Source organism: Rhinolophus sinicus, chromosome 1 (assembly GCF_057876585.1).
Source record: "Rhinolophus sinicus isolate RSI-liver-muscle chromosome 1, RSI-T2T, whole genome shotgun sequence".
NCBI lineage: Eukaryota > Metazoa > Chordata > Mammalia > Chiroptera > Rhinolophidae > Rhinolophus > Rhinolophus sinicus.
Genome location: NC_142501.1, coordinates 31,207,855 through 31,228,708, shown reverse-complemented (window position 1 = coordinate 31,228,708; position 20,854 = coordinate 31,207,855). Strand labels below are relative to the sequence as shown.

The following is a 20,854-nucleotide window of genomic DNA, read 5'->3' as shown; positions in this document are numbered from 1 at the left end:
GAATAGTAGATATATTTAAAAGAACTTTTCAATTTCTGTTGAAAAACCAGCATTTTAATCATAGCTCTGCTATTTTAACCCCCCTAAGTCTTACTGTCCTGTAACATAAAATGGTATTAATTATATATATATATATATATAGCATTGTTATTCTCAGGACTTAATGGATTAATCTAAATCATCAGGCACATAGGATGTGTTAAGTAAATATTAATTTATTCTTTCCCTCCTACAAAAATTTTTCTACTGCCTCATCTGAGAACACACACACACAAATACATATATATACTATGTATACATATTTTTTTATATATAGTATATATATATGCATGTAGACATATGTTTATATAGTATACATATTACATATACATATGTGCATATAGTATACATATTACATATACATACATAATGTATACATTAATAATACTATATATGTCTATTTTATTTATGTATATGTTTATATATTATATGTATAATATATATGTATATGTATTTTTTTGTTGTTGTTTGTTTGTTAGTTCTGTCAGTGTTTGCTATGAAAAACATGGGGAAATCCATAACAGGAGCTGAAGTTTTAAGCCAGGAATTGGTCATCTCCCAGATTCTCATTCATGGCCCACCCCTCTGTGATTCTAGAGGATGTCACTCACTTTCTCCGGGCATTATCTGTAAAATGAGACTGCCTGATTTCAAAGGGCAGATGTGTGGAACCACATAATTAAAAATAAGAATGATTACAGCATCAAGGCAATTGGCCACATCAGATTCTGAAGTGTGAGACCAAGTTGGCCACCCTGGTGGTTCCCTAAGCACGTTCAAGGGTATTAATAGAAGAGGTGAGCATTAGAAATGTAAAGGACAAAACCAGAAACTTTGTGAATTAACTCCGCAACTGATTATCCCCAATGCCTTTCTCTCTTCCTCTAGACAGTATGTTATATAATAAAGCTGAGTTAACACGCTCTAAATCCTTGTGGTCTCTAATAGAAAACAAAAAGATGAATTTGCCATATAAGGATTCTTTAAAAAATTGGAGCAAGAGAACTCTACTAAACCAGTGAAGAATGTGCCAACAAGGTGCTAGTAGATATGTGTCTAAAATTTCTTAGGCAGTTTCTTGACTTTTAGGAAGAGAGAGAGTATATGTGGAAGCTTCAGCTGAGCTTAAAAATGCTGAACCTCCAAACATCAAGGTCAGCATTGTATTTTGTCAGTTTTGCCAAGTGAGCTCTCATGAATACAAGGCCAACCTTTAGGTTAAGAGAGGAATGTGAGGGCCAGAGTCTTCTAATTCACTATTCATTCATTCATTCATTCATTCATTCATTCATTCATTCATTCAACAAGTATCAATTGAGTGCTTACTATCTGCCTGGCTGCATGCCAGACACTGAGTGCACAGCCTAGAATAACAGTGTGTACACGTAAATATGTTTATGCACGGATTGTCTCTGGAAGTATTCACAACAAACTGATGCCAGGGATTGACTGAAAATGGGAGTGGGCCATCGGGCACTGGATGGAAGTGAAAAACTTACCTCGTACTGTGTTCACTTCTATATGCTCATCTTTATCTTGTGCATGGATAGACATAGATAGACATGGAAAGCCAAGTAGTATAGCAGTTTAAATTAGTTGAGTGGGAATAAATTCAAAATTAGCTCAATGGATTTAAAAGTCTTCTACGAGACATGGTTCCATCTTCCAAGTGTTCGTGAAGTGTTCATGCATTACAGCAGGTGGCAGTACTGTACATGATTTGATTTGATTGCTGGGCCCTGGAGAAATGCGGGAGGAAAGTGGTTAAACACACACATTCTGAAAAGGACTACAAACTGGGGTTCAGTGTCTTACAACTTCTGATCATAAAGAGAATGGCTTGTTCGTCTTGTATGTTAGATTTATTACTCGGTACTTAGAGAATTGGTGATGATTTAGTCCACTATCCTTGCTTTATTCTCAAACATTGAGCCCAAGGAAGATAAGGGAATTAGCTGACTGTGTAGCAGAGACAGGAAGAACCCCGGCCTTCCGGTTGTTTCACCATAAAAAAATGGTGTGACTGGTACAGACAATCAGTTCATGATTCTTGCTTTTAAATTTAAGTGTTTGTCAGTCTGACTTTGCCTTCAAGACATAGGAAGAAAGTCAAACAATTCATCTAGAGTTGCAAAAGCACTATGCCAGTTTACACACACATACACACACACAATTTTGTGACCTGGATAAGCCTTTCCCTCTAGCCTTTTATAAAACATGTGCTTTCCTGTTTCTCTCTTTAAAACAATTTTGTGTTCTCTTTTCTTAGTTCTCACAATCTTAGTATTTGTGTTGTTCAGTCTTGTGTGATAGTTTTTCTTCTTGCGCTAAATATTGGTCTTATTGATCATTCTTATCTATGTTTTCCCTTCACTTCTTAGTTATGGAGAAAATACTCTCTCTTCTTTCCTCAATTTATGGTGATTCTTGCTTTTCTCATTGTGCAAAAAAAAAAAAAAAAAAAAAAAAAGTAGAGGTCAACAGCACAGTGGTAATTGTTTAATAACAACTGTGTATATTTGCCTCGTATAGGACACTCCAGAGGAACCTGTTCTCCTTCTGTACTATTTTCTGCTCTGACTGGAAGCTACTGAGCTCTAGAATGGGGGTTAGTAACTACGTCACCAGCACCATCAACCTCCACTTCTACCCAATCATGCAAACACATAAGAAAGGGGGAGCGGATAGGTAGTGGCCACTGCCTCCACCTGCTGACACAAAGCTCTCTCCCTCCCTGGTGCCGCCCACTCCCGATGAGGACAGTGACATACAGAGGAAAGGTGGCCATGTGAGGCAATGGCAAGAGGTCAGCCCTGGGAATAATACTAGTACCTCTTTGGCCCTATACTTCTTAGAATTGTTTCAGTCCAACACTTACATTTTAAACTCTCTCACATGCTTTGCAATTGAAGAAGCTTTTAATTGGGTTAGAGAGGAATGTCTATTTTATTAATCAACAAAACAGTACCGGTATGTCAGAATGCATGAATGTTAGTTAGTCCCTGTTCTCACACATGTTACGTGTTACTGGGGACAAGCAGAACTGGTTACATCAGCCACTGGGTGGTAACGAGTTAGGAATTAACTAATTCCTAATGTTTAAAACGTAAGCTTGGACCCCATCAGTGTTTTCAAACTGACACAAATATGAGAATCACCTGTAGCCCTTATAAAAATACACATTCTAAGATCTCTCACTTCGAGACTCTGATTCAGAAATTTTAGAATGGGTCCCAAATTTTGTGTTTTTAGTAAGAGATCCTCAGTGTCTCTTATCATCAAGAAAGTGTCAGATCAGTTCAAAAAATCTACCAAATCCTTAAGTTCTCTGATAATTTCCTTCTGCAATTGTTCTCATTTGTCTATTGTGCTCTTCTTATTTAACATTGTCCTTCCACTATTCCAATCATTTGCATCAGAATCAACTTTGGAGGTTTTCAACATATCCATGTTATTTCCCAACTCTAACTAAAAATCGCTGGCTGATGAATAACATCTGTTCTTCGATAATACTCCTATGCTGGGTGTTTCCCATTTGCCCTTTCACATCCCCTCTCTGCCCTTCTCTACTTGATCTTTGCTATTGGAAGTGAACTTGACTGACCATGTCAATGGGCCCCTTTGCCTTCTAACTTCCAGTTGGATTTATCCAATGGGAGGCATCGACAGGAGAGTAGAGAATGGGAGAAGAACAACATTGAAGATATTTGTTATCTTGACCCCCATTCCTGCCTAATTACCCATAGTATCACTGTGGGTCGGCGGTGTCTCTCTACTGAAAGCTACAGCCATCTCGGGGGATCCTTTTATAGTAAGAGCAGACCTTCTGGGGTTCCTTCAGGCCTATGGTTGGTAATGTTGTAGCCCCAAAACTATTGCTAACCCCAAGTTACTGAAGAACCTTTATGGATACTCCTTAAAGGTACTTGGAAAGAGTTTCCCAAGCCTTTGTAAATAGTTCCTTTGTTAAACTGTCTCAATTACTCTTAATATGGTATTTCTGCTGCCAGAATTTTGATGGAGATAATGATTTACCTTTATCTCTTTCATATGTGCTATTCCTATAATAAGGATTTTCTTGTTTCTTGTTGGAAGTGAAAGAAATGGCAGGATTTAGGAGAACGAATACAATCCTAGAATTTGAATGGGCTTTACATTATATCTATAGTAGCTTACCACTAAATGCTAGAATCCTACATCAAATAGGTCCGCTTCATCCTGTTTGTTACAACTTTTTAAATATTGACTGGCAATTATCATTTTCTCCTCTGGGTTAAATATTATCTGTTCCTTCAACAGTTCCTCATGTAACATGGTTTCTAGATCCTTCTCCGTTCTGGTCACTGGATATGTTCCTTTGGGTGTATTCTGTTTTGTCAATGCGATTGCTTCATGTTTAGAGTAACTTTTGCAAAGTAAGGCAAATGTGGACCAGAGTCTCACCCAGCTGAAGAAACCAGACCTCCCTACTGAGAGGTACACCAGGATGAACAAATGGAAACTGAAGACTCTGGTGGTCAAATGGAGCCACTGACTGGAAAACAGAGGCATGGGCGGAGACAGGAGCTCTTGCTGGAAGGGGAACACACGTTACTACCACACTCCTAACATGTTATGATTCCACTTTTGAATTTATACCTTCCTTTTCCTTTTGTATTTTTTTCCACTAAAGAGGGGGGAAACATGGAATTCTAATCAGGCCAAGGGCAAAATGAGAAATAGGAGTGCTTTAAATTCCCATGGTCTGGAATTCCTTACCCCCTCCCCATCCAGACATGTTCTCTGGGCATCTAGTTTTCTGGCCATAAGGAAACTAGGTCAGTTGTGCAAAATAGCACAGAGCTTGCCGCAGAAGAAATTTTCTTGAGTGCTGAGCCTCTAGTTCCCATGTTTGGACTCTGAGGAACTCCAAGTCACAGAATTTATTGCTACCATGAACCTTAGATTATTGAATTCAGGCAAAATGGAACTTTCAAAGAATGAAAACTTTGCCCAAAATTACAGAGCCATTTAATGGTGGAGCCAGGATTAAAATCCAAATGTCTTTCTTCTCCGTCATCCTGCCTCTCTTTTCAGTTAATTTACTCCATTCTTTTACCACAGATTACAAAACTGGAATGAAGAAATTAACACTGCTAGTACCCTATACATCCAAGTCAGACAGGCGGCATCTGACTTGCACAATTGCCTTGATAGTGTTGGGGAAAGATACTATGTGCACACGACATTTGACACAACCTCAGGGGTGAAGCAAACAACCATTATTTTTTTTAGGGTTCCACTACCTAGCCTTTACATCTGAGTCTAAACTGTAGCGTATACTATAAATCTTTTCAATCAACTGAATCAGGCACTAAAAAGAAGGCCCACGTATCAGAGCCCTGAGTTTAAATCTCCAGGCTTCCACCAACTTAAAGCTGTATAGTTTCAAGCCACATAGGACTTCAGGGCTAGCCTAGTTCAATAACACTTAGAGCTAGAGAGTATGCGATTCACAAAGTTACAAAGAAGAATCAGGACTTGACTCTTAATCCTATGCTCTTTCGCATCCACTGTGCTGTGCTTACTTCCTGCATGACTGTGCCTTCTTCTTTTTTTTTTTTTCTTCTTTTTTTTTTTTAGAGCAGGGCATCAGATATTTGCATACACAATTTAACACAACTTCAGCCTAAGAGTCCAGGTAAATATCTCCTTTATTAAATGAGAAGGGGAGGGGAGTGACATAAATGTTATCTTAAAAACCTACTACTAATCATAAAGAATCCCTAGCAGAGAGAGATTTGAAGGACTTAACAAATAAACAAAATTTAGGGAAATACTGATGACTTCTCACCAGCTGATAGGAAAAGGTGGAAAAGTTTGAAATGCCCTAACAAAAATCAATTTTCAGCCACTATTCTGAGCTAAACTAAACTACATGACAGAGTCTGACACAAAGAGAATTCTTATGATAATAGTAACATATAGGAAATGACTATGTAAGCAAAAGAAACCTCTTCCGAACAAGACTGAACTTCAAGACTCTGGTAGATAAATCAATAGGGCAAATGTAAGCAAAGTTACAGTGGATACTCTTGAGAATGGCAGAGCCTCTCGTGCTTCAAATGATCCCAAACTGAGCGAGCTCATGCAATTCCAGGTGGCTGAATGCCTCCCAGGGGCAAATCACCGTGATATCTGCAAGAGAGGGCAGAAGAACTTAGAAGCCAACCTCACCCCCAGGAGAGCCTCTTCTGCTCAAAAAGACATACTTCAGGCAAAGACACCTCACTCCTCTTTCCGATTCATTGTACAGGTGACTGGGAAGTTATCTAGAATGGCCCTGAAATCCGGAAAAGATCGGAACAATTGCTTCATTAATCCTCTGCAGAGCCCTGATGCCCCCAGAACATGCCCCTCCAGGTATCTTTGTTGGTTTTACTTTGCATCCTCTTTGGGGAGGTGACCCAAGGCTTTTGACTGGGGCTACCCTGTGGGGGTACATCATGTGGTGCCTCCCCAAAGTACAAACACTAGGAGGGAACAGAAGTGGAATTTTAGTCAAGCCAGGGATTAAAATGAGAAATAGGAGTGCTTTAAATTCCCGTGATCTGAAAACCCACCGTCTCCTTAACCCCTACCAATCCCTACGGGTTCCTTGGGCTTCTCTGACTCACTCTTCACTTCCTGTACATTTTGAAATGCCTACATCCAATCGCATATTGAGAAGTGACCTCAGGGTATCCGCTAATCCAGTCCCTTGCATGAGGCAATAAGACATTTTTGTCCCCGAGTTACACAGAAGCTGGCTGATACCCAGAAAGGTCACACACCTAGCAAAAAATCACACAGTGGTAGAGATGAGACGAGAACCAGGTCAAAGACCCCAGACCTTCTCTCGACATAAACCTCTTTTCTATTATTCCAAATATGTTGGCAGAGTTGAGCATATCATCCAGAGCCCAAAGTGAATTTTCCAGTCTTAATAGAGCTGGTCAAAATATAGAGGCAGTTGATTTAGAAAAATAGCACATCAGCTTCGTAAAGTGGCTAGAAATTTTATTTGAGATCACAGAAGTGACATTTGACTGCAAGCAGCAAATACACTGAGAATTGCCTGTTAAGGACCCCAATTACTGTGAGTGCCACCATTTATCAAAAGTGTATTGGATGAGCCGATAACTTATGTCCACACAAAATCCTGCACTGGGGTGTTACAGCAGCTTTATTCATAATTGCCAAAACTTGGAAGCAACCAGGATGTCCTTCAATAAGATAAACAAACTATGATATAACTATACAGTGAAATACGTTATTCAGTGACAAAAATCAATGAGCTATCAAGTCATGTAAAGACATGGAGGAAACTTAAATGAATAAATATTGTTAAGTGAAAGAAGCCAGTCTAGAAAAGCTATGTACGGTATTATTCTAACTATATGGCAATCTGGGAAAGGCCAAATTATAGAGACAATAAAAGATTAGAGGTTGTCAGCAGTTTGCGGGGAGCGGGAGTTGAACAGATGGAGCATAGGGGATTCTGGAGACGGTGAAACTATTCTGTATGAACCTACAAGGGTGGATCTATGACATTGCATTTGTCAAAATCCATAGAACTGGACAGCAACACAAAGAATGAACCCTAATGTAAGCTATGAACTTTAGTTAATAATAAGGTATCAATATTGATTCATCAGTTGTTACAAACATACTATACTATTGTAAGATATTAATAATAAGAGAAACTACGTACAGGGGGAGGAAGGTGGCAGAGGTGGTATATAGAAACTGTAATCGCTGCTTAATTTTTCTGTAAACCTAAAATTGCTCTAAAAAAATAAAGCCTGTTAGTTTTTTAAAAGGAATATGCAGCAATTTGCATTCATTACCTAATGAATAAAATTTCTAGGCAATTTAAAAATACTGTGTTGGATGCTTTCAATATGTAGGATCCTGTTCTGGGTGCCAGGGTATGTGTAAAAAGAGGAACTTGGTAAGGGAGTGGTTAGCCTGGTAAAGTAGAAAGGTTTTCCAGGCCCCACCCTTGTTTCCAGTACCTCACTTGTGGCCTCAGATTGTCACTTAATTCCTCTATGTCTCAGATTTCTCTTCTGAAAAATAAAAAAAGTTTGTCTAGACTAACTTTGAGAATCCTTCTACCATGAAAGTCTACAATTCACCATTATATTCCCTCAAGAGTTGTTCAACAAAACAAGAAGATTCATTAAACTTTGGGCCTGCCCTGGGTTGTTTTAGAGTATTTGCATCTGAGCACACACATACTGTGTTTCCCCGAAAATAAGACCTAACCGGAAAATAAGCCCTAGCATGATTTTTCAGGATGACGTCTCCTGAACATAAGCCCTAATGCGTCTTTTGGAGAAAAAATTAATATAAGACCTGGTCTTATTTTCAGGGAAACATGGTACTTACTTAGGAGGTCAAATTAAAACCTCACATTTCTAGGTCTTTAAAGGATCTGCTGCCTTAGGTTTTCCTGGTAACTTTCAACGGCCCCTTAAGGCTTAAAGCAGATAAAAAGTAGAAATGTCAAGTGTAAAGTCCTCACTCAAGTCTTTGGGTGGCTTACCTGTTCCTAGCCCCTCCATGCCCGGAATGTCATCTCCAAACCTACGGGGGAAAATAAAAGAGAAATTAGCTGAGATCACAGCAAATGGGTCCTGGAATGACTCACGTGGAGAGTTTCCTGACTCAAGGGGGAAGAAGGAAAGGTTTAGGCTTTTGTATTTGAGAAACTCCTTTTGTTTGCATTGAATTAGGGCAAAGAAAATGCCACTCAGGCAGGTGTTAGACAGTGTGTCCCAGTGCAGAGATATTCTACCCCCTGTAAAAATTTAACCTAAGACAATCGAGAGTTAGAAAGAATTTTCAGTGGAGAAATTCAGTCAAGCACCATTTTTTTAAATAGAAATTAAAATGAGACAGCAATGTGAATGGCATTAAAATGATTAATTCATCCATTCATTTAGTTACCCAAAAACATTTATTATGCATCTACTAGGTGCCAGCCACTGTGTTAGACACAGGGAGTTAAGGAAAACACAAATTTTCTCGGAGGGAGCTCAGTTTTGGGAAACGGATGAAAATAAACACAATATAAAATATTACAAGTTATGATAGCTGAATGTACAAAATGCAAACATGGAAGTAATAATACTGTTTGTCTAAGAGAGTCACTAATGGCTTTGGGAAGAAATTAACATATAAGTGGGTGTTGAAAACAAGTAAGACTTTGCCAAAGGAAAAAAAGAGCAAAATAAAGAACTTAAGACATTAGATTTGAAGCCATAAAAATAAACTGAGTTCTGGAAGTGGCCATTGGTTCTGTATTCCAGATTACAGCATGGGGTGTATTAGTGAAAGAGAGTGGTCAAGAAAAGTCAGGAAGGGCAAGTCAAAGGTTACTATGAAAGGGTCCATTTGCCATGTTATGTTTGGCCATAGACCTGGGAGCTGACAGAAGAAGTATTCCAGGGCTAAAAATCATGATTCAGCAAAGATTGTGGTAGAGAGGAAAACAGAAAATGTGGTGGAAATTTTTGTAAGTCTATTTAATATTGTGAACATTAAATCTCAAAACCAAAGCAATCTCGTGGGAGGAAAAAAGCAATAGAGTTTTTTTCATTTTGATCTTACCCTTTCACACCTTTCTTGGGAGGCTTGCTCTTGAATTGGCGAGTCTGCCTCTGCTTGAATTTGGGGGGGCCTTTGTGTAGGGTGGTGGGACCCTGGTTTGAAGCTGGAGGAACCAAAGTAGTATTTTCACTCATTCTGATGGTCCTTGGATGACTGATGATTCTCCTTCAGGCTCCTTAGACAGCGAGAGAGAAAAAGAAAACCCTGCAAGGTATGAGGAACATTGCTTATTAGACCTTCACCGTTAACTGGGAAAGAAAAGCACCTTGATAAAGAGCCAAGTGTTTTGCATTGACATAATAGGGGAGAAGTTATCTTTTAAAGGGGTTTAAAGAAAATATGGCACACTCGGGATGTAAAGTACAGCATAGGGAATATAATCAAATGGTATTGTAATCACTATGTACAATGTCAGAGGGATAGTAGACTTGTTGAGGTTTTCACTTCATGAGGGGTGTAAATGTCTAATCATTATCTTGTTTTGTACACCTGAAACTAATAATAAAAAAGAAAGAAAATGTGGTATAAATCAATGGAGGCCCTCCATATAGTCTAATATAAACTGACAATAGATAGATTTCAAAAATCTAGGTATATATGTTGTTCCAAAAAATCTGCCACTAGCTTTCTATGTGAATGTATTAGAATGGCTTACTTCCGCTCTGTGGTTACCAGTTCCCCCATCTGTAAAGGGAGGAAAAGGGACTAAAGGATATCTACCGTCTTTACAGCACTTTCATGTTACTTAAGCTTTCATGTTATTTCATCCAGTCGCAAAATAACCTGACTCTAAGTGTTTATTGACCCATTTTTTATGACCTTTGTTCTTTATAGTCTTTCTATTAACCCTCACGTGATCCAGAGGCTTCTCTTCCAGTTCTGGGGGATGACAATGTAGTCATTTGGACACGGGGAGCTCTGAATCAGGTCTACCAATACCTGTGAAAGTATTCAATACATCCCAACATACACACACACACGAATAGGGAAGTCAATACAGAGTGATTAACTAGTCAGTTTGTGATTTCACTCCATATCCAGACATGCGGTTCTTCAGCCACACATTTTTCAGAAATCTTTCATAGTTTCTTCCATCCAAATCATGTATCTACCCAGTATGGTTTTCTCAGACTTTTACTTTAGCTACAGACATGTACATTGTTATTCTTTAAGTACAAACAAAAGAACATGATTAACAAAGGTAAGTTTAAAAAATAAATATGTTAAGCTAAAGGATTTATTTTTTCCTCTCTCCTTTTCTATCACAAAAGTTGACAATATTTACCCTGGGAAAGAAGATTGTGAAAAGATTCAAAGAACTTCCAAGTAGACTTAGCTCTCACCTTGAGCCGACTCCTTCCATAAGCTTTGTTTTCGTAGAATTCCTTATTTCACCCATTATAGATTTATGCTGGTATTCTTAGCTTCAATTATCCCTGACAATTTCTGGCCTGTGCTAACCATCTTCCTTTCTGCCACATTGCACATCCCCCAAATCTTATATTGTATAATTTCATCAACTTGTTCTTATTGCTTTCAAAATCATGTTGAATTATTATCCTTGCCTCCAAGATTTTTCCTTATTTTCCTTTTCCCAATTACTATTTCCATCCTCTCCTCAGTCCTCAACTTATTTAATAGAAAACTGACTGATCTGGGAGCTGGTCCCAGGGATGGTGACGCCTGGCCAGACCCCTGAATCACCTGCTCATGGTATGGATTTTGTCCTAATTCCCCGCCCACCACACGGGACTATGCTCCATGAGGCTGCTTTATCAGTGTTTGTTGATTTCTGTAGCCACAGAACTTACAACAGTGCCTGGCACGTAGTACATATGCCAGGTATATTTGTCAAATGAGTGAATACACAAATTAAGAAATTGAACTAATACTTTGAATGTAAGATTGTGACCTTGTCCATCAAACCATACAGAAGGCATCAGCTGATCTTCACCTTACAAAGCCCTCAGTGATTTCAGGAAATGAGCTGCCAGCTCCTCTGCTCACTGAACCCAGTACCTGTGTTGGGGGCCCTCTCCTGCTCTGGTAAACAGGCAGTGTTCGTGCCTCTCCCAAGTGTGGTTCAGACCATGTGAATCACTGGTGGGCAGCCAAAAGCAGCATTATTCTCAGAGTGTGCCACCAGTAAGTAACACATCCCAGTTCTGCCAAACCCACAGAGAATAACTAGAGAATGTCTCTTACATCAAGTTTTTGGGATTTCCCAATTCTTTCAAAGTAGAAAGAATTCTTTCATCTAGAGAGCCCACTAGGACTAGGATTGTCAAATTTAGCAATTAAAAAATACAGGACACCCAGCTCAATTGAATTTCAGATAAACAACAGATTTTTTAGTATCAGTATATTCCAAATATTTAATGGTACCCACTTATACTAAAAAAAATGATAATAATTTGTGAGGGCCTAAGGTAACCCTAATTAATCAGATTACCCTTTGGGGGGTAATACAGTACAACAAGAGTATGCTTTAGAATCAAGTAGACATAGTTTCAAACTCCTGCTCCACAAAACTGGCTAAGTGACTTTGGAGGTAGCATTGCAAGGCATAGTTTTACAGGGAAGTGGGGTTAGTGCCTCCGTAGACCTGAGGCAGCAGAGATCAACTGTAGAAAGCTACGGACAATGATCCGCCATAAATTCTAGCAAAGGAAAAGCAGTGTCAGAAGGTTCTTGGGTCAGCCTTTCTGATGCTGTCATTATCACCCTGCACTTCCTGTTCCCTCTTTCTCAGCAAAGATATGGGCAGATAATGTTAATGTTGATGGACTAAGAGAGAGAGTGGGGAAGAAATAGATGCAAGAATACTGTTTCCTCCACTGATGGGGTTGGGTCCATAAATGTCACCCAGGGTCCTACTGAGGCAGAGAGAATCGAATAATTTGGAGAACTAAGGAAAACCCAAACCAAAGCCATGAAGAAACAAACACAAAAGTCCAGCAAATACCTTGCTTCAGATTGGAACAAACACTTCAGCCTCAGAGGCAGCGTGCTAAGCTACTGCACTGCAGTGCGGTCGTTCCCACACGGGCTCTGGCTCTCCTTGGCCTTCTCCTCACACTCTCATGACAGCTTCCTGGTGCCTGAGCCAAGTTTTCAAGCACAACCTGCGAGTAAAGACCTGTTTGCTCTGTGGTTATTTAGTGCCCTAGATCACTCCTTTCCCAGAAAACTGTTTTCTATGGAGCCACAAAAAAAGGGATGGTCTGCTTTGGTTCCTTCTAAACGAATGTAGTAATGAAGGTTTGTAGTGAGCTTGCAATAACAAAGATTCACTTATTAGATGGTCACATGGCATCATAAGGAAGTCTGGGTGTATTCCCCTCATGTTTCCTTCTGTTTGCGTTCCCAGCCCCTGTCCAGGCCCACAGGTTTGGTGTGTTCTCTTTTCCCATTTCTTTGTTTTGGAGCCAACCAACCCCAGCCCACCCCCAAAGCCCTTTGATTATATTCTGCTTAAACTCACCAGAAGTTGAGAAATACTCACAGAGCTGAATGGTGCTCCTACAAGCTGTCCAGTTGCCTTCTTCACAGTAGATGGATAAAGGATCTTTGCATCCTGACTTATCTCTCTGCAATACCCTCATGCTGCCTAATCTTACTGTCATCGGCTTAGCAACCCAGGTGCAAAGAAGTGGAAAGAATATGGGGTGAGATTAGGATAGGCTTAGGAGTCTCTGATCATTGCCTACTCTTACAAAACTGACTTAGGCTATCTCCTGTCAGTAAATAGATATTGAATTCACAAATACATACGAAGTGTTACTATCCAAGAGTAGATTTGCAGTTTGTGACGCAAGATCTTTTGTCCTGCTCCACCTTCAATTGTTACCTCCATGCCTTCCTTTTCCTGATACAAACTCATGTATACAACCTCTCTCTCTCTCTCTCTCTCTCTCTCTCTCTCTCTCTCTCTCTCTCTCTCTCTCTCACACACACACACACACACACACACACACACACTCACTATGACGTAATTTTTATGGGACTCTAGATAACTGAAAAGAAGAGAGTGAACCACAGTGCCCCCTGCTGCAGTGGGTGTGTGATCATGTGAGCAGTGACACTGAAAAGTATACATTCTCTCTCCCTAACTGGCATTGCATCTATTTCCTCAGAAAGATAGGTCTACAAATCAGGAATGACATAAAATTCAGTGATACTTGACAGTGAAAGAGCCTAAGTGATAGCTGGGAACTTTTCACTGATGACATATATTTGAGAATTAATTGCTGGATTACACCCATAGCCAAAGGCTTCAGGGTATAAGGCTCAAGCTATAACCCAATTCAGTGGGACACTTGGCTTCTGTCTTCCAATTGCATTGAGCCACTAGTATTTAAATAGTTTTAATACAGTTTTAAATAGACCTAGTCCACATAACAGTATCATTAAACTCTTCTGACAAATTTGTCATGGAGAAATTAAGTGATTTATTCAAGACTGCATATCAAGTTAGTATTAGAGCTAGAAGCCAGTCTCAAGCTTAGAAAAGCCTTGCATATTCAGCTGTCTTTCTCCTATACTCCAACAAAGCAGGCATGGACCATGCATTGCTGGCCACTCTCATCCCTTGCCAGGGAGTTTCAGAGCGCCATCTGTAAATGGTTACTTGTTAGAGAATTGTACTCCATAAGATTGTAGAGAAAGAAGGTCAATTTATCCCTCGTAAGCAGGGAAAGATTCTTATCCTGAAGCCCCAAGCAGATTACATGGACACACAGCTTAAGGGGATTTTTGTTTATTTGTTTGTTTTGTTTTGTTTGTAAGCTTTCCTGTGGTCTTTACCAAAACTCGGTGATTTTGAAGGCAGTAAACACCTTTCAGAGCCAGCAGAGTGTTTCGTCTCTGGGTGGGTCTTTCCATGTCCTCCACTGGGTCTCTATTACCAATCACATCTTCCTTTACTCCTACACACGAAGCATATAGATATTTCCATGATTATCTGACACACCCTCACACATTTTTCATTTCTTTGAGAATGAAGGTGAAGGACCGCAATTCATAAAAGGCAGTGGAAAGAGCAATAATGTTGCTACTCACAGTACAACTGCATGAGCAGCACCTGGGGACGCGTTAGAAATGCAGGATATCAGACACTTCTCCAGGCTTACTGCGTTAGAATATGCATTTTAACAAGGTACCAAGGGGATTTGTTTGCACATCAGTGTTTGAGAAGTGCTATTTTTAGACCCTTGTGTAGGCTTGCTTTTACCAGTCTCTGCTATGTGAGAGCATTGTCACCTCTTTGAGTCTGTTTCCACATATATAAAAGGAATGATTTCGCATGCCAGGGTCCTCAATTTTTTGGCATTCAACACTCTTGAGAGAGATAAACCACCTTTATCAACAACAGGATTTATAACCCAGTGATTCTCAATGTTGGCGGGGAGGGTGCTTTGCCACAACTCTTGCCCCTCCTAGGGAGATCCAGGAGAGTGGGGAGTGAGGAGTTACAGGTACATGGAAAAAAACAAGTATTTATTTTGAAAAACTCTCCTAAAGTGAATAATAAAGGCAGTTCTTGAGACAGAAAGGAAATGACAAAAAGAAGGAATTTTTGAACATCTAGAGAGAAAGTACAATGAAAAGAGCAAAAGTATGGGATACCAGGGGATTATGGAAGACAGGGAATTCAGGAACCCTCAGCAAGGCTTTGTGGAGAAGGATACAGTGCTCAAGCCCCTGTGAAGTTCTAAAGATCTGATCATCTTGTATCTTCAGAGAATATATCCACTGTTCCCTGTTGAAAGTGGCTGCTCATTATGACTCTACTTGGGGAATTTGAGTGGGCTGGCCAATCAGCAGTCAATACACACTGCCTCTGTTGGACAGAGCTCTTCTACCAGGTCATTTCATTGGTCATTAGCTAGCCTCGTGATGGCTGACTTTTGGTCAGTTGCCTATCTCTGATCTCATCCACCAGGCAATAGGGTCACATTGCTCTACACAAGGTGATCAATCACCAAGGAATTTCTCTAGTAGAACTTTGGATGTGTTGGCACTCTAAGATTTCACAGACATGAGAAATAAAGCCAGCAGGAAACTTGCTGGGCCAAAAACAAAAAAGAATAAATTGATAAATATAGTGACATAGATGAATATTAAACATATTTAATTAAGTTAAAGAATACAGAGTCAAAAGTTTATACTGTCTGATTTCATTTATGGCATTTTGAAAAAGGCAAAACTATAGGGTTGGAGAACAAATCAGTGGTTGCCAGGGGTTGAGGGAAGGAGTTGACTATAAAGGGAAAATGCAACGGATTTTTGAAAGATGAAGGAACTATTTGGTATCTTGATTGTAGTGATGGGTATACAACTCTATGCATTCATCAAAACTCATAAAACTGAACACCACAGAGAGTGTTTTACTCATGCAAATTGTAAAACTAAATATCACAAAATGCTTTTTTAAAAAGTCTATGTTCCATAGCTCTATAATTCTTGATTCCATCTAAGAGATGGAAAAGTATTATTAATTATACACAGGAAAAGAGTTAAAGGGCAGTAATTAGAAAGTAAGTAAAATTTTAGCTGTCCTATAAGCTGCTTACACAAGTGCTAATCTCTAATCTTTCTTTAGTGTTTCTTAAAATACCAGTGAGTAGGAAGATACACATCAAAGCCACATTTGAAATCTCCTAGACTGAGTTTCCAATTCTGACTAATGCACAGTGGACTCCAGAGAGAAACACACTATTGTGAAAGAAGAATGTATAAGGCTGACCCCTCTTTCCCTTAGTATCCTACCATGGATTGTCCAGAACACCATTGTTAACCTTGAAAAATAACTTACTAATTAAAAATATAAGATTCTCTTTCAGAATAGAGAAAGGAGAGAACATTCCCAACTCATTTCATGAGGCCAGTTTTTACTGTCATGAATTTTTTGACACCAAATACTGTAAAAAGGAAAAAATGCCAACCTATATTGCTCATGAATTTAGATGTAAAAATCCTTAGCATTAGCAAATTAAATAGAGCAATGTATAAAAATAATAATACACCATGATCAAGTGGGATTTATTCCATATATGCAAGACATGTTCAATATACAAAATTAAGTCAACATAACGTACTATATCAACAGACTAAAGAAGAAAATTTGTATAATATTAATTGATGCAGAACAAGCATTTGACGAAAATCCAGTACCCATTCATGATAAAAACTCTCAGCAAACTAGAAATAGAGGAGAACGCATAAAGAGCATCAACAAAAAACCTACAGTTAACATCATAATTGTGAAAAACTGAATGTTTTCTCTCCAAAATCAGGCACAAGTCAAGGATATCTTCTCTCATCACTCTTAGTCTACATGGTTCTGGAAGTCTTACCCAATACAATCAGGCATTAAAAAAAGAAAATAGAAAGCATATATGTGGAACTGAAATGAAAAAATAAATAAAGCTGTTTCTATTTACAAATGACAGGATTCTCTACAGAGAAAGTACTAAGGAATCTACATTTAAAAACCTTTCTATAACTAATAAGTGAGTTCAGCAAGGTTGAAGGATACTAAACCAATACACAAAAAACCAATTGCATTTATACATAACAGTGAACAAGTAGAAACTGATTTTTAAAGGTAGGGAAAGGAAAAACTGGATAGCCACGTGAAAAGAATGAAATTGGACCACTATCTGACACCAAACATAAAAATAAACTCAAAATGGAGTTAAAGACTTGAATGTAAGACCTTAAGAAACTGTACAACTCCTAGAAAAGAAAACATAGGTGGTAAGCTCCTTGACATTAGTCTTGGTGATGATTTTTTGGATTTGACTCCAAAAACAAAGGCAACAGAAGCAAAAATAAATAAGTGGAAAGACATCAAATTAAGAAAAGGAAACCATCAACAAAATGAAAAGGCAGCCTATGGAATGGGAGAAAATATTTGCAATTCATACATCTGACGATGGGTCAATATCTAAAATATATAACGAAATCATACAACTCAATAGTAAAAAAACATACAATCCCATAAAAATGGGAGGAATATCTGAATAAACATTTTTCCATAGAAGATATACAGATGGTCAATAGGTACATGAACAGATAGATGCTCCACATCACTAATCATCAGGGAAATTATAAATCACAACCACAATGAGATATCACTTCACACCTATTAAAATGGCCATTATCAAAAATAAAAGAAATAAGTGTTGGTAAGGATGTGGAGAAAAGGGAACCCTTGTGAGCTGTTGGTGGAGCAGCCACAATAGAAAACAGTATGGAGGTTTCTCAAAAAATTAAAAATGGAACTACCACACAATCCAGCAATTCCACTTCTGGGTATTTATCCAAAGAAAACGAAAACGCTAACGTAAAAAGATGCATTCATCCACATTATTGCAACATAATTTACAATAACAAAGATATGGAAACAACATAAGTGTCCGTGTCTGGATAAACGGATAAGGAAAATGTGAGTGAGTATATATACACACATATACATACATACAATGGAATGTTACTCTTCCATAAAAAAGAAGGAAATCTTGCCAGTTGTGACAATATACATGGATCTTGAGGGCATTATGCTAAGTGAAATAAGTCAGATAGAGGAAGCCAAATACCATATGATCTCACTTATATGTGAAATATTTAAAAAAAGAAAGAAAAAAGAAAAAAGCTCATAGTTACAGAGAACGAATTGGTGAATTAGAGGTTGCCAGAGGTGGAGGGAGGGGATTGGGCAAAATGGGTGAATAGGGTCAAAAGGTACAAACTTACAGTTATAAAATAAATAAGTCATGGGGATATAATGTTTAGCATGGTGACTATTAGCATAGTTAATAGTACTGTACAGTATTGCATATTTGAAAGTTGCTCAGAGAGAAGATCTTAAAAGTTCTTATCACAAGAAAAAAATGTTGTAACTATGTATGGTAACAGACGTTAACTAGACTTATTGTGGTGATCATTTCTCATATACACATAGTGAATCATTATTTGTGGACCTGAAATTAACATAATGTTGTATGTCAATTATACCTCAATTTTTAAAAAAGAAAGAAAAAAATGATTGAAATAGGCAAATGGCCTCCAGATATAACATGTTTGAAGGGGAAACAATTGTTATCAGGTGTAAATAAATTCTAGTATATATGTTTACATTTTAAAATAATAATATTAATAATAGAAGTAGTGCATTTATAATCACTCTAAATAAAATAAAATACACAGGTATAAATCTAACAAAACATGTATAGGATTTGTATGATTAAAAAACTACCAAATGACGACTGAAGAAATCAAAACCTAAATGGTTGGAGAAACATACCATGTTTATGGATTGCAAGATTCAAAATACTGAAGGTGTCAATTCTCTTTAAATTGATTTATGTTTATTGCAATTCCTATATAATTCCAGCAAAAGTTTTCTGAAGACATAAGTAAGTTAATTCTAAAATTTATGTGGAACCAGAAGACCTTAGAATAGCCAAAACAATTTTGAAAAAAGAAGAAAGTAAGAGGGGAGAAATCACTCTTCCTAATGTTAAAACTTACTATATAGCTACAGTAGTCAAGGTAGTGGAGTATTAACCACAGGACAGACACACAGATCAAGGAAACAGAATAGAGAGCCTAGATACAGACCTACACAAAAATACCCAATTAATTTTTGACAAAGGTATAAAAGAAAATCAGTAGACAAGTGATGGTCTGTTCAACAAATGGCATTAGAGAATGAGTATCTGGAGACAAATGGTGCTGAGCGCGGACATTTTGTCCATGGGCATCTATAAACAACAGCAACAACAAAACAAATCTTAATCTAAACCTCACACCTTATGCACCTAAAACTCCACACCTAAACCTCACACCTTATACAAAAACTAGCTCATAATGTATCATAGTCTTAAATGTAGATTGTAAAACTATAAACTTTTAGAAAAAAAATAGGAGAAAATCTTCGGGGCCTTGGAATAAGCAAAAAGGTCTTAGACTTTCCAGTGAAAGTATAATTTGTAACAGGAAAAAACTGATATATTTGACTTCATTAAAATTAAAAACTTATCTGAAAAACTCTGATAAGAGAATGAAAAGACAAATTACATACTGGAAGAAAATATTTGCAAATCACATACCCAGCAAGGGGTTTGTATTTAGACATGAGTCTTTATGCTAAGGCTAAGAAATCTTGCATAATGTAGCTTAATATATACAAAAAGTAAAGTCAATGTCAGCGACTCCTGCAGACAGATAACCGTATGCATGTTCGTTCTTCCCCAAGGCAACAGTCTCACTACAGGAAAGGAATGGGGGTGGGGGATGGCATAATGTAGACATTTCTGTCTAATTTATACAGATAAACTTCTACTGAAGAATTTTACTCAAATTCTGGCATGATTCAGTCAAGGCATGCCAAAGAATATGAGGTATGAAAGACAGCAATTTTCTCATACATTTTATATTTGGGTGGAGAAGTAAGTCTAGTAACAATCAGTTAATAATACAAGGCAATGTTTACTAAAGTACAAAATTACATTGTATGAACAACGCACAATCCAAAAGTTCATAAAAAAAAAAAAATCCTGGATCAGTAATGGAAGGCTTTAAAGAAGGAGGGGTAAGATTTGAGATGTATGCAGGATGCTTGTGAGTACTTTAATGAAAAAGACTCTTTTCTAGTCATTCTAATATTTGCTGTGCAGTAATAACAATCAAAACGTGATGAGGAAGTGATGATGACTGATGATTTTCTTAGCCTGAACCATTTATCGAGCACTTACTCTGAGAGCAGAAACTTGCTGGATGCTTTCTCATACATTATGTCCAACCCTTCCAACAACACTAAAGGTGGTACCATCCCTCTTCTACAGATGAGAAAACTGAGGGTCAGAGAAATGAAAGCATTAGCCCAAAGACACACTGACAGGAAGAGACAGAGCCAGGATGTCTGCCTGAACTACAGCTCTTCCCTCCACCCCAGGCTACTGTTTGTGCCTCAAGGACACATTTCAGAATGGACATCTTTCAGGGCAGAAAGTCTTTCTCTCAAAGTTTATGATCTGTACTTATAGCCTCCTAGAAATATATCTGCAAAGAAAGGGGAAGTCTCAACAGTCTGCAGTCACGTGTCACTTTTGCAGGCTCCCGGCAAAGGAACCTTCGGCCCAATGGAAGGTTTGCCTAGAATGTACCCTTC

The 20,854-nt window shown here is 38.2% G+C and overlaps 1 protein-coding gene across 5 annotated transcripts in view; it reads right to left on the bottom strand.

The window, feature by feature from the left end:
* Positions 1-524: 524 nt before the first annotated feature.
* The window catches only part of PDE6H (phosphodiesterase 6H), a 149,935-nt gene continuing 129,605 nt past the window's right edge, over positions 525-20,854 (bottom strand). For 2 of the 5 annotated variants that reach the window (XM_088798130.1, XM_088798132.1), the window contains exons 2-4: positions 9,676-9,879; positions 8,609-8,649; positions 525-1,778 (exon numbers count right to left, since the gene is read on the bottom strand). In XM_088798130.1, coding sequence (XP_088654256.1) covers positions 1,672-1,778; positions 8,609-8,649; positions 9,676-9,809 — 282 coding nt within the window. In that variant the 5' untranslated portion in view covers positions 9,810-9,879 and the 3' untranslated portion in view covers positions 525-1,671. Of the gene's footprint in view, positions 1,779-5,714; positions 6,217-8,608; positions 8,650-9,675; positions 9,880-12,640; positions 13,120-13,180; positions 18,708-20,854 lie in introns of those variants that run through there. The other 3 variants (XM_088798131.1, XM_088798127.1, XM_088798136.1) reach the window with 3 other exon arrangements.